Source organism: Centruroides sculpturatus, unplaced genomic scaffold (genome assembly GCF_000671375.1).
Source record: "Centruroides sculpturatus isolate CEXI.00-Female unplaced genomic scaffold, Cexi_2.0 scaffold347, whole genome shotgun sequence".
In the NCBI taxonomy this organism is placed as follows: Eukaryota; Metazoa; Arthropoda; class Arachnida; order Scorpiones; family Buthidae; genus Centruroides; species Centruroides sculpturatus.
This window is the reverse complement of record NW_019384871.1, coordinates 424290-440009: the sequence shown is the minus strand read 5'-3', so window position 1 is coordinate 440009 and position 15720 is coordinate 424290. Positions and strand designations below refer to the sequence as shown.

Here is a 15720-nt window from a genome sequence, read left to right as displayed (position 1 = left end):
ATTTATCTGACAAAAATGTTGCGCGTTAGGCCTAAATCATAAGATTTAGGCCAAACTGAGATCGAAAAAAATATAAATAAGCCACGTAACTTCGTTATATTTGTTGATTTTTTATTAATCAATTCAAGCAATTANATATACTTTTGTATTGATAATATCTAATAAATCGAATTTCTAAATTTCAATCAGTGCGAATGCTATCTTATGTACATTTGCTGAACCAACTAAATTACGAAAAATGGCTAACTTCAGAAAAAATCTACTAATAATATAGATACAGTACATCATTATTTTGAATAAATTCATCGATCTACTATATATTTCATACATAAAAATAATAATTTTTAAGTTATATTGCAGTTTATAATTTTTTTCAATTTATCTTTATCTCTAAAGCATGTCCGAATAACATTGAAGTATAATACATAAAAACAAGACACACACACATCAAAATTAAGTAATGTACAGATAAATGTTCATAATATCAGACACTCTTTTTACTTTTTACCTAGCTTTAGTCTATCGTTTTTTATTTTTAGTAGAAAATACTGTAAAATCACGAAAATCAGTCAGCAGACAAGTAAGGAACTAGGTCAACTGGACCAGTGGGGTAAGTGTTAATAATTATTTACATTTAACATATGTGTAACTTACAAAAACCCTAAAAATCTGAGCCCAAAATACATATTCATTGTAAATCATAGAAAATAAATCTACTTTTTCCATCAAAACGAGTGTTCCTGTATGATTTGTTCTCAATAACAACTTTTTGCTAAGTTCCAAAGAACCTACAAGTACCATTATATTATTTTGTTTGTAAATTTAAGAAATTTTTGTATATGTAAGTATTAAAAAATAAAAATACTAAAAATGTAATTTTTTTAAGAATGTTTTTATTGATTTAAAACACAAAAAAACGTTTCTATAAATATAATTTTAAATTTGAAAAAAGTTCTGTTCTGTAGTGAGATAAGTTTTGAATGTACTGTATATCTGAAAACAGAGCAAAGTAATTCAGAAATATTTGACATAAAAAGACTCAACAAAATCTTTTATATTATTAAATTTGTTAATAATAAAAGAAATTTTTCCCAAGATTATTCTAAAATAATTGCATATTTGAAAATTATTTTATATTTAACTTTGTATTTATTCTAAGTAATATACAGTTTCATATATTTTATATTCACATTTATTAAAATATTAAAATTATTTTCTGAAAATTATTATATTAAATTCACAACGTGTTTTTTCAGAAAGTTTAAATTGTTTTTATTGATAATTGAGAATATTTTAATGATAAATATGATGATAAATGTTTTTAAATACTTTTACTTTTGAAATATAAATTAAATTAAATTTTTTTTTATCAAGATGAAAAAGTCTATCAACAATATTTGGCTTCTGTTGATGAGAATGATATATTAACTGTAAGGAAACCTTTTAATGTAAGTATTTTACATTCTTAAATCTGAATAATTCTATCCATTGCAATTACTTTGTATTAAAAGTAAAAATAAATTCAGGAGTTGACTTATTATTTAGATGATTGTATAATACCATATTTTTCTGACATTCCGAGAAATATAAAAGATAAAACCATATCTTTGTTCAGTTTTATAACTCATGATTTGATGATATTAAGTTTTTGGTTCTTCCAAAAAGAATGCTATCATAAAATTTACAGCACAACTGTCTATCGGCGTTATGGAAAAGTTTATTTATGCAAATACTTTTGGCAGTATATAACCATCCTCTTCAGGCAATATTAGCATTCACAGAGAACAGAATGCTACTAAATAGTAACATTACTTGGTATATAATGTTTTTACATTTTATAATTTTGAATGCTATCGTTTTAAATTATTGTAATCAAGTTAATTATTACTGAGAATGTTGAAATGTACATTAAAACATTGGAAAACTGGCCAGATTTCACATTTGTCTATTACAATTTCTCAATGCATGCACATGTCACATGGTACCGATCAACTGATACTCAAATTCTTATGCTTGCTACAGCATATCCTTAGTCATTCCTCCCACAGCAGCCATAATTCTACAACTGCTACAGATTATTCATGTTGCACAATGATGATTGATTCTGACTTTGCAAACTGCAAGACAAAATGCTTCTCTGTTGCAAGTTGTCATTTTTATTATTGTACTTTCTACAGATAGTAGATGACAAGACTTTTGAATGCAGGTGGAAGATAAAACTCAGGCTGTTACTGTCTATTGATGTACTGTACTGTACATTGCATACTTCTCAGGTAACAATTAACATAATTACAGTAATTTAAAATGGTAGTATTTATTTTGATAGACCCTATATATCATCTTTATGAATAGAATAAGTCAATATCATAAAATAGTTAAATATAATATTAAATGAAAATATTAAAAGTTATATATTTACATTAAATATGTTATTTCATAACAACAGAGTATGTTAAGACGTTTCTAATTTTTCATATGCTGTAAATGAAATCTGAACATACATAATGTTTCTGTATTTAGTAGACTTTAAAATTTTTCTTGTTTAGTAACATATTCTAACACTTCTGATTTTTTTTTTTTTTTTTTTTGCATTGCACTTAGACAAAATTATTATTAATAATATAGAGATCTGCTTTCATCATTAAAATTTAGAAATATAAATAAAATTTTATGACAATTTAATTGCAATTCATACGATAGCACAGATAATAATATATTAGTCAATATTTATAAATATATGCAAATACTATTTTTGTACAGATTATGGTATTCATATGCTATCTCTGTTTAAAAGACAATTAGAAAGGAGGTGCTGGTTATTGCTGATTTTAAATTGCAATTACAAAATTGTGTCTATGGAACAACAGTTGATCCATAGGCAGTATGTGGTGGAATAGGTTATGCAAAGGTTTTATTTTCATTTTAGCAATTTTCTCAGGTTATATGCCCAAATTACAATAAAATTTTTAAATAATAATTTTTGCTAAATTATNTTAGTCATTCCTCCCACAGCAGCCATAATTCTACAACTGCTACAGATTATTCATGTTGCACAATGATGATTGATTCTGACTTTGCAAACTGCAAGACAAAATGCTTCTCTGTTGCAAGTTGTCATTTTTATTATTGTACTTTCTACAGATAGTAGATGACAAGACTTTTGAATGCAGGTGGAAGATAAAACTCAGGCTGTTACTGTCTATTGATGTACTGTACTGTACATTGCATACTTCTCAGGTAACAATTAACATAATTACAGTAATTTAAAATGGTAGTATTTATTTTGATAGACCCTATATATCATCTTTATGAATAGAATAAGTCAATATCATAAAATAGTTAAATATAATATTAAATGAAAATATTAAAAGTTATATATTTACATTAAATATGTTATTTCATAACAACAGAGTATGTTAAGACGTTTCTAATTTTTCATATGCTGTAAATGAAATCTGAACATACATAATGTTTCTGTATTTAGTAGACTTTAAAATTTTTCTTGTTTAGTAACATATTCTAACACTTCTGATTTTTTTTTTTTTTTTTTTTGCATTGCACTTAGACAAAATTATTATTAATAATATAGAGATCTGCTTTCATCATTAAAATTTAGAAATATAAATAAAATTTTATGACAATTTAATTGCAATTCATACGATAGCACAGATAATAATATATTAGTCAATATTTATAAATATATGCAAATACTATTTTTGTACAGATTATGGTATTCATATGCTATCTCTGTTTAAAAGACAATTAGAAAGGAGGTGCTGGTTATTGCTGATTTTAAATTGCAATTACAAAATTGTGTCTATGGAACAACAGTTGATCCATAGGCAGTATGTGGTGGAATAGGTTATGCAAAGGTTTTATTTTCATTTTAGCAATTTTCTCAGGTTATATGCCCAAATTACAATAAAATTTTTAAATAATAATTTTTGCTAAATTATGGATGTATCTTACTTATATCCTTATGTTTTACTAGTAGAAAATATATTATTTGATGCTATTGTATTTGGTTTAGCATAAGAATTCAAAGTTTTGTCCTGTAAAATAAACTATTCTGATTTTTATAAATTAATATCAACTTAATAATTTATAATTAAAATATAATAATAATTTATTTTTACAAGTAATATATTTGTTGCACTATTTAGAAATGACAGCCTTTTATTAATTGAAATGAACATTTTTTGTTGACAAGATCTTTATATAGCATATAAAAATCTTTTGTAACAAAAGAAATATGGATTTTTTTTCCTTTGTATTTTTTTCTATGAGAGAAAATATTTTTCTTTCTTTGTATTAAATTTTAATACAGTAGTCATTTAAAGTTGTATGTAGTGGCTAATTAGTAATGAATCTGACTTTGTCACTTGATTATTAATGTATCATTCAAGGCCTTGTTTACTATATGGTAATGAATGCTTAAAATTTTTAAAAACAAAATTCTTTAAGAATTTATATATTAGAAAAGGATTTGAAATCAAGAGGATAAGCTTATTAGAACATTTGTTTGTTAGAGATTAATATATTGTTTATAGTTAAGTTTTATTTGTTCTAAAAGATATTCTTTTATAAATTTAGAAACCATTAGTGGCAACATTGGAATGTCATACAGGTCCTGTAACATCTTCATGTACTACACCAAAAGATACTCTTATTTCTTGCTCATCAGATAAAAGTGTAAGATTTTGGAAATTACCCAGCACTGATGAAACAGAGTCTCAGCTATGTAGCTATCATAAAGGAAAAATTACAGGAATAGGATTTTTACCAAATAAACAAATTGGATTTAGTTGTGATATTAGTGGTAAACTAATCATTTGGTCATTTAATTTGAGTGACGAGCAGAATCCTCTAATTTATAATACCGAAAAAGAAGTAAGTAATGTTTAATAATAATAATTAAAATATATACAATATTAAAAGCTTTTAAGATAAATTTTAAAGATAAGATTATTATTTTAGTTCCAAATTTTGGAGAAAATATAATGAATTTTATACATTTACAATAGAAGAGCAATGCAAGTATAATAGACCAAAATATTACAAAGTATTAATACAGTGGAGTCCTGTATAATGTGGAGATACATTCTATATTATAGGACATTGCATTATCAAGACATGCATTATCAAACAATTTTATGTAAGTTTTAACCCCTGCCTAGAGGTTTAAGAAGAAAACATATACAGGGTTTGTACAGACCTGAAAAGTCAGGGAATTTGCAAATACTGTGGAATCCATCTGTCGCTCTCGCTACCTTTTGATCCAAACACATCTTTAATGTCATAATTAGTCAGGGAATCAAAGACAGAATTAACTGTATGGACCCTGTGTATACTTCTGGACAACAAAATTATAATTTTTTTATGAATATTAGTTGCAATATTTTTGTTGCATTATACATATTCAGTTATAGGGAAGCATGTTATACAGTAGTCCACTGTATATGAAGATTATTCCAAAAGTAATGAGATTGCTTTACCATAAGCACCATTTGCAGGATGTGCACAAATTATACATGCATAGATGTACAAAGAATGCATATATACTCTGCAGCAATTTCATGGCCATATACTGGAAACTTTGCAAATCAATTTACAATACCAATATTATTTTTTAATAATCTCCCTCATATAAGATTAACCTTTTAAAAAATCAATTTTTCAAAAATATTTCCTCAAAATTAATGAAACTTTATGGGTTAATTGTACAGAAATAACCACCGTTTTTTTGCCTGGACCGCATTTAATCAGAGACAAAGCTTTTATTTGTATTCTTTATTTATTTATTTACTATGCCTTTCGGGTGCAATATTTTTGTGTAATTTGTACCCCTCTTCTCGTGGACAAGTCACTGTAAGGAATTTGGATGCACAATAAACGAAAAAAGTATAAAAATTATCCATAAAGAAAAAGATAGTTATCTACGAAAATTCAAAGAGCACTTCGAAATCATTAATAAAATTCAAAGAGCACTTCAAAATCATTAATAAAAGCAAAACCATAAACCTAAATGATGGAATGGAGGTTGACAACGTGTGGGAGGAAATGGGAGGAGCTAAAGGGAAAGAAAACAAAAAGAGGGGGAAACAGTCTAAAAATGCCTTAGGGGACATAACATCAACACTGGGCAGATGTCGATCTAAAACTTAAAACAGGTTAGTTAACTATTGTATAACTATTGTAGTAACATACCGTTGTAATAATTGAATTTACCAATTTATAGAAATGTAAAAAACCTGAAGAGGGGTGCAAATTACACAAAAATATTGCACCCGAAATGCACAATAAATAAATAAAGAAAGAATACAAATAAAAGCTTTGTCTCTGATTAAATGCAGTCCAGGCAAAAAAATGGTGGTTATTTCTGTACAATTAACCCATAAAGTTTCATCAATTTTGAGGAAATATTTTTGAAAAATTGATTTTTTAAAAGGAATATAAAGAAAACCGCACCATGGATATATACATATCTATTACTTATAAGATTAACCTCTAATTTCATTGGTATCAGCTTTAAGAGGTTTTGATAATTTTATAATATCTTGTAATTGACAAATTTCTCAAGCTATTAATATCACAGAAACTGTTAAGTTTCGATTGTGAATGCATGAACCATATCATTAAGTTCTAAAATTCTGCTAATTATGTAATAAATTGAGTTCCAATGTATTGTTATTTGTTGAATTTCTTTTTTATAAAGCTGATTTTTTTATTGTTGCTATCTTGTAATTTTTTTAGTACATTGCTCACCTTAGAATATTATACATTTTTATACACTCATTCAATATTCTTCACTTTTCAGAAATTTCTTTCAATTTTTCTATTAAATATTTCAAATGATGATATAAATTATTTGGTCATTTTCACAAAAATGCAAAGTTAAACCCAAGAAAATTTTGGAATATGTAGCGTCAAATGATATGTCTAGTTATGGTATAGTGGTCATTTTGAACTTTTGCCAAAAATAAAGGTAAAACAGCTTGACACTTTATCTAAATTATTAGCCATTGTTTTCTGAGAAAAAATTTTAAAACAGAGATAAATGATATTTAAAAGGTTTAAAATCTTTCATCTTCAACAGTGGCTGATAATTGATATGTATTTGAAACAAAAAATGATTTATGATATATGTATTTGCATTTGAAAGTTTTGCATAATTAGAACCACCCTCCTTGCAAGATGTAATTTCCTGAAATGTTTGACCAATTGTTCTTTGTCTTTTAAAAACTATTTTTATCCCTTTGAAGAGATGATTTACATGTGAACACAACTGGGAAGCTACTAATAACACTATCGTACTTTCAGAAGAATCAGGATTTAATTCTGACATTCTTGTTCATCTACCATTAAATGATGTATGAAAATTAAAAAATGTTGAATCATCACAAGTTATTGTAGGTAGATCAGTATAAGATGTTAATTGTTTTTCAGATTTGGCTTCTTTCATAATTTCTTTTTAAACATTTTATGGTTACTTTTTACAAGAGATTTCAAATTTGAAGTATTTCATAATGTTAAGGTTGTCTTTAAACATAATATACCATATGGCATAATTCTTTTCCTTATTTTTTTTCAAAATATTGCTATAATAAATAACTTTTAGACAGCATTTTTTATCTGTAAAATTTTTATGCTGCATTTAAATCTAAAACTAAAATTATGTAGCTTTTGTAATTAATTTTTGTAAAAATTCTCAAACCAGAAACAACCATCTTAGTCAATTTTGATGTTAATAATTAATTAAATGAAAAAAAATGACTTATTTGAAAATTTTATACAAAAATCATTCAAAGTCAGATCTGTTCTAAACATTATATTTTCACACTGCATATAAAATATTTCCAATTTGAATAAATACTTTATAAAATGAATGTATTTATTCTTTTATATTAACTAATCCACAGTTTGGAAAATTAAATTATAAACTTTCTTTAAAACCTTCTGTTGTATATTGGAGAAAGATGTAATTATACTAGTGTAACTAATAAATGGACCATAAGTGTAATAATACAATTGCTTCAACCTAGTATATTAATTAAGGCAGTTGTGTTTTAGTGCAATATCTAATTGGCTTCAAGTTATGCATTCTAACAATTTTTGCAAGGTATATGCAAGATGCAAGTTACATACAGGAAAGTATGATATTTGGATTACTGTTTGTAATTCTTATCTATTTAATAAATATCTTCCTTTGAAATTTTGAATTTCTTGTCAAATATTCTGTATTTACTTCTTTAGCAACAAGTTTTTGTGGTGCCAAAACCATTGTTGTATATTATATGACTTTTTTAGAAGATTTAATTTTGTTTTACAAGATATTTTAAATACTAAATATAATTTAAAATATTGAATATGTTCTTTTTAAATCTGTAGAAAGAATCATAATGAGAAAAGTACTAACATATAAATTGAATTTATAAAATTGTGTTGAATACATCATGAAACATTTGAGATCTCCAATGTTATTTTCTCAATAAGAGAATATTTGTATTCAGGAATACAATCTCTGCATGATTCTATATTACTGATACAGTGAAATGTTGTAACAAACACTAGTTTAACAAAAACAAAATTTTCAGTATAATGAATATATCTTGAATACCCATCAATTTCCTATTCAGCTCAATGCAAAAATGTTTTAATTTAACAAACATCATTATAATGAAAATTTCAGTTTAATGTAATAAAAATTCTGTCTGTTACAAAAGAATAGTTTCATTATAGCAAAATTTATAAATGCATAAATCATTCGTAATTAGTAAATGATGAATATTATGTCAAAATCTGGCAACATTAATTTTAATGTCTGGTTCAACTGTCAATGCTAATTTTAATCCTTAGTTATGGTTTTGTTTTGATGCTATTACCCTACAGATTATTTTTTTTTTAAGTTTACAAGAAAAAATGGAGAAAAACAAAAAAATGAAAGCAGTTTTCTTTGGAAGAGAATAATAAAATATTAGATAATGTACAAAAAAAAGGAATTAAATAAAAAGAAGTGCCTGACTGCTTATTGCTGAATGTTGTGACAGAGTACTAGATTTTTATCAAAAAACTGTGATTAAAGAAACAACACAAAAATTAAACTTCTTTTAGCCACAAATAATGACTTCAAGTAAAAATAACAATTAGAGAGGCAGGATTCCAACTAATTAGTACTGCTATATTATTTTAGTTATACAGTGGGTGATCGGTTAATGAACATAATCTGTTCTAAGACTTTGTTTGCTATCCGAATTGTTCATTAACCAATTATTGATTTACCATAGATTTTTATGGGAATTTGATTAATTCTTTCTGGAAACTCCAAAAAAATAAATAAAAAATTATATACTTTCTTACTATGTTTATTTACATGTAATAAGAAACTAAAAGCAATCTCTCCATTTTTTCATAGATAACACATCTTTGTTTCTCAGATGCAATTTTCATTATTCATTTAGCTGCTCAAGTCTTCTTAATTATATTTTTCTTAGCTAAGATTGTGCTACTGTAGACCTGTTCAAGCCATACTGCCTAGTACCATCAGACATCTTTGGCCCACACTCTAGCTATTCTCTGTTGCTTGGTCTCTAAGGTGAGCACAGTTTTTGACACTCCACTCTTTTTAGGGTTCATAATATTATCAATGTCTTTTTGAAATAAAAAGTTCAGAAAAGCACTCACAAAAATTCAGTGAACAGAAATCAACTAGAGCATGAAAGAGTTATGTAAATGTGAAACCCAAATGAAATTCGAAATTTTGGTGTTAAACCGTTAACAAATATTCAATAGGACAGTTAAACTCTCGCCTTTAGAAAATAAAAACTGACACAAAACTTAACAAGTGTCCAACAGTCTCAAAAAGATTATAAAAATTACTTGTCAGAAAGGTAAACAAAAAGCTGGAATTACAATGGAGAGTTTCAAAGTTTGGAGGAATGATATCTGATTAGTATCGGGTTGGACATCTCCTGTGCTCCAAAAGGTTTTGAATTGTTACTTAGAGTCAAGTGAAAACCAATTGGTATTCATTATTTTATGTCATTTCTTTCTATGTTTGTTCTGTGAAGTATTCGTTGTTTGAACATAAAAATCTTTTGTGAAAGTGTTCATTATCCGATTTATTCACTGTCCAAACTGTTCATTACTCACTATATATCACTCACTGTATTAAATATAGAATAAAAATTAATCTATAACTTACATTCTGAAAATATAAAATTTGGTTCCATATAAATACTAATAGATAAGTTGCATTTTTAAAAATTTTCTTACTTCAAAATGTAAGTGATTTTACTTTTTCATTATTATTATCAATAAATATTTTTTATCCTTGAAATACGACTATATTTCTATATAATGAAATTTCAGTGTAACAAAAACATTTCAATGTTTTTGTTACACTGTTTTTGTCCCCTCAATTTCATTATACCGACATTTCGCTGTATTTATTTTGAGAAATATCTTGCAAGCATTGCCAATGTTCTTCATCTATAATAAAAACCATATTCAAGGCAGCATATTGCAAAAAATATGATAATCAATTATATTTCTAAATGAAAAACAGATATCTGATATCATCTTATTTTCAATGATTTGAAAACAAAATTTATTTTCAGAAAATAAGCTTTAAAAAATCATTATTATTACTTTTAATAATGGCTTGGCTATTCAAGTAGTAATTTAATTTAAAAATTATTTAAATTCTAATGCATATATATACAGAGACAACTCATAAGTAGATAGATGTCTTTATTTTCAGACACTGTTTATTATTTCACAGTATCCATGTGATACAAATGCCACATATGCATATTAAAACCACAAAGCCTTAATCCAATTGGACATGGAATTAACAAGTTCTGCTGTCTTGGCCTGTGAAATATTAGCCCACTAAGCACACAAACAATCTAAAAGTTCTCTGGGGAAGCAGATTTTTGTGAATGTCATCACACTGCATGATCCAGCAGATTCCAGACATGTTTGATGGGATTCGTGTCAGGTGACTGACTGCCCCGTGGAAACTTGCAGATACCTTGTGTGGCCAGCCAATTCTGGATCTTTTTGCCAGTGTGGCAAGGAGTTCCCACATCCATGAACAAAGTGGATGCTTTGTCCATATACTATATTAGAAAAAGACCCTTCTCTAATGTGGCAATATATTTTTCAGAATTAATATTACCTCATGCATTTGCTGACATTCAGCATATCTATTTACCTATGAGTTTTCTCTGTAGAATAAAACTAAGAAAATTCATAGAATTAGAAATTCCAACTCTCTTAAATGTAGAAAGCAAAAATTGAAAACTCAATTTGATAGTCTTTGTTTTTCTGATGTTAATGAAATATCAATTTTAACTTAATTTTTTTGTTTATGAAATTGAAGTGGTAAGTTTAAAAAAAAAATTCATACTTAGTTTATTGTCTGAAATTTGTTACAATTATAATATAGAAATTTAAATAAAAGTAATACTTAATTCAATACATATTTTAAATCTAATATTATTATTTAATTTAATTTTAATTTTTGTATGTATTTAATTAAAATATATGAAAATTTTTTAGTGGCAGATGGGATCTGTTATAACTACAGTTTGTAGTCAAGCTGAAAGTAAACAAATTTTAATTTCTGCTGTAAGTCAAAGAATTAAAGTAGAAGAAAATACAGAAAATAGCTTGGAATATTTTGTTGTAGCTCTTCATCTAACTTCTAATTCCACACTAAAGTAATTATATTATTTTAAAATATTTATTTATTGTATTATTATCATTAATAATTATTTTCATACTACTTTATAAGAGATATAACAACTACATACACAATATATTTAACAAAGAAGCAGTGACTAAATGTGATATCTATGCCATCTCCCAAAATATGAATGAAAAAATTCAACTGATCTTTTTTATTTCACATAGTATCAACATTTCTACACTATTTGGAGTTTATTTTTTATGAAAATAAAGAGAACTACACTGTCTATTTATTGAACTATCACTATAATACCTAGTTCCTTGGACAATTATTATTTTAACTGTTGCAGACAAATTATCACTTTAGTTATAGCTTGGGTTCAAATCATTAGTATCCAAAAAAACAAAAAAACTAAACTAAAGTTTTTCCAGAGCTGTTCAGTCCAGAATTATCATTTTATTATATATAAATCAGGTTTGGAGGTTTGGGATATTGATGATACATGATGAGTCAGTCACTTGCCTCCACTAGTCTGCCATTCCTTTTACACACACTCCTCTCAACGTCCCCTATCTAACAACCAGAGCACATGCTATCCTAGTTGTATTCCTGTATAAAACCAAGCTCAACAAATAATACATCCAGATTTTAATCTATCTATAATATAGCTAATTAATTATAATGACTATATGTCAGGCTTGGTTTTGTATGTAATTTATAAATATATGCAATACACTATATATATAATAAATCCTCACATAATTGCCCAAGTATATATTTTCACTTAATCATTCATTTTAAATACCCATGGGTGATTAAGTGAAACATTTGTTTTTTAATAATGTAGTACTGTAAAGACTGGTTTCCATTATACAACTTCATCCAGCAAAATGGATTTGTGTAGCCTAGCACCAACCCATTTATGGACATCAAAATCACAGAACAGAACAAACAGATCACATTTTATTTTTTGACAGATACAAATGCTTATGGCTAGATGTCATCAACTAACAGTCAATAGGAAATGTTTTCTGTTCAAAAGTTATGGTGCTTGTAATGAAAAGCTTTATTGAGCTGAAGGGAAAAAATCCATTTTTAAATCCAAACTATCCAACTTGAGAGAATATTATGCTAGAACTTAAAAAATAATAGTAATAATAATAATAATATATAGACAAAAATTTTGGAAGAATTTGATATTGTTGGTAATTCTAATCTCATCTGCTATTGGACAATTTACTTATGATGGAAAATTTCTAGTGTGATCAAACATCCATTTCACTATTCTGTAACAGACATCATTGAAATATGCAAAATTTCATGTAATTGCCCATGGACAATTAGGTGAGGATTTACAGCCTATATCATGCCAGGATATAGTTGTCTTAGAGCTTAGCTTAAGTTGTCTGAATGCTATGGAGGGTCAATGGCATATAATTATATGCATTTGGTCCTCTAATTTTTCAATTGTTTCTGATTGGAAAATTACAGAAACTCTAACAACAATTTAGAATCACCTTTGTAATATTAATTAATCTTACATGTTATATTATTTTTTATAGTGAATTACAATCTTATTATTTGGATGAAGAAGTATCATCAATGAATGCAGGCAGAAAAAATATAGTAATTGGTCTTAAATCTGGGTCAGTTATGATAACTGATAATTATTTGAAAAGTCAAAGAATCATTAAAATGTATGAATACAAAATTTATTTTTAAATAAAATAATTAAAAACTTTTGAAATGAAAGGTGATAAATCAGTTATATTTCAAGAAAATCTACTGGTAAATTGAAATTTACATTTTGTATTCTCAAATTATACTATTGTTAGCTAAATTTAATTTGTTCTACTTCTGATTTTTATTATAGTTAATATTAATTTTCAGAACTATAAAGAAATTATAATACCTAACCTATGCTAAACCAATAAAATTTGAAGAAATTTTATCAGTTGTCACCTTTTATTTCAAAGTTTTCAACTATAAAAACTTATTATTTCCTTAATTAAAAAATATATTATGTAACAGTAGGAGTTATATTATCATATTATAGAGTTTATATCTCAGTTTAGGTTTCTATTATATTAAATTTAATTTTTCAACTAGATGGATTAGCATATTAAGCTGTATCATATCTGTATAAGTAAATGTACAGTACATTGCATAATTTTAAAAATTTAGTGTTTTGGTATTAATAACATAAATACCAACACAAATGTATATAATTCATATTTAAACTACTCAAATGCATTCAATGTATTACAGTCAAATCACCCTCAGGAACAATAGCTTGAATTATAATATAATATATATATATAAAGGGTGTTTTGAAATTCCTATTACAAACGTATAGGATAGATTATTTAAGAAAAACAAAGATAAAACTGTTCAGTAACATTTTTGGAATAACGTTTTTATTAAGGAGTTATAGATGTTTAAAGTTCAGTGATATCACTTTTGGAATTTGATGCATCTGAAAACATTTTTAAAAATATATGCATACTTTTTAGCGTAATGTTTCATTTTCATTAAACTCCACTTTTTTCTTCAGGATCACATGAGTCTTATTTATAAGATTCCTGTAGAGTTGGAGGAAGATCTGCTTATACAAATTATAATCTCAACACAAGAAATTCAACACATACCAGGTATTTTTGAGTGGATGTACCAGAACATGCTTTGCCAATACAATGTTTGCATAGAATTGGAAGTCATCATATTGAGCAGCTCTTGTAGTGGATTAGGATGCAAAGCAAAACAAATGCTTAAGAAGTATTACATATTTTTATAAAAAGAACATTACTTTCAAATACACAAACATAAAGTATGAGGGCTGTTTGGAAAGTTCGCAGCCTTGCCTATATACGGCACTGTGATCAATTTAATTTTTTAAAGGAATAATTCAGCCATCTTTGCTAAAGATACGATACCAATTTCCACTTGATTTGTCGTAAAGTTTTGCCACAACAGCTTAGCAGATAGTCAGTGTGCACATGCTTTGTCAAAAATGGAGAAGATGGAGACTTGTGCAGTCATAAAATACCTGACGAAAAAGGGTTGACCCCATCTCAAATCAAAGCTGACATGGATGAAGTTTTGGGAGAGTCTGCTCCTTTGTACACCACTGTGAAAAAATGGACAGCCCTTTTTAAATCTGGCAGAAAGAGTGTGGAAGATGACCCTTGCAGCGGACAGCCATCAACTGCTTCACTGAAGAAAATATCGACAAAGTTCATGATTTGGTGTTAGCAGATCACTGTTTGAAAACGTGAGAGATAGCTGAGACAATAGGCATCTCTGTCGACTGAGTGCACCATATCCTAACCAAATGTTTGGGTATGATGAAGGTCTCAGCAAGGTGGGGCGTCTGCTGACCACCGAGCAAAAACGTGTTTGCACTTTGGTGTCAAAGGAGTGTTTGGACTTATACCACAAAAACCCACAGGATTTCTTGCATCGGTTTGTAACTACTGATGAAACGTGGATCCACTATTACACTCCTGAAACAAAAGAACAGTCGAAGTAATGGAAACACCATAGTTCGCCACTACCAAAGAAGGCAAAGACAGTTCCATCATCAGAGAAAGTGATGGCCTCAGTTTTTTGGGATGCTAAAGGCATCATCTTTATTGGCTACATAGAGAGAGGAAAGACCATGCTGTCTATTACTGTGAACTTTTAGAAAAACCGAAGAAAGAAATTTGAAGAAAAGAGGCCACACTTGAAGAAGAAAAAGGTTCTGTTCCACCACAATAATGCACCTACAAATTCTGCCAGAATCACTGAACAAAAGATAAACAAACTTCGCTTCCAATTAGTTCCACATCCACCGTACTCACCTGATTTGGTTCCCAGTGACTTCCACCTTTTTCCAAACCTAAAAAAATTCTTGGCTGGAAAGAGATTCCACTCAAATGACGAAGTCATCTCTGAAGTGAACGAGTATTTTGCACACCTTGACAAATCGACCTATTGTGATGGCATAAAAAAGCTAGAACATCGCTGGAATAAGTGCATTGCTAACA

At 27.3% G+C, this 15720-nt stretch overlaps 1 protein-coding gene across 1 annotated transcript in view; it reads left to right on the top strand.

The window, feature by feature from the left end:
- LOC111630890 overlaps nucleotides 1-15720 on the top strand; it is a 91970-nt gene that overhangs the window by 71465 nt on the left and 4785 nt on the right. Inside the window, exons 14-17 of the mRNA XM_023375049.1 lie at nucleotides 1375-1448; nucleotides 4594-4890; nucleotides 11563-11723; nucleotides 13255-13389. Coding sequence (XP_023230817.1) covers nucleotides 1375-1448; nucleotides 4594-4890; nucleotides 11563-11723; nucleotides 13255-13389 — 667 coding nt within the window. The remainder of the gene's footprint in view (nucleotides 1-1374; nucleotides 1449-4593; nucleotides 4891-11562; nucleotides 11724-13254; nucleotides 13390-15720) is intronic.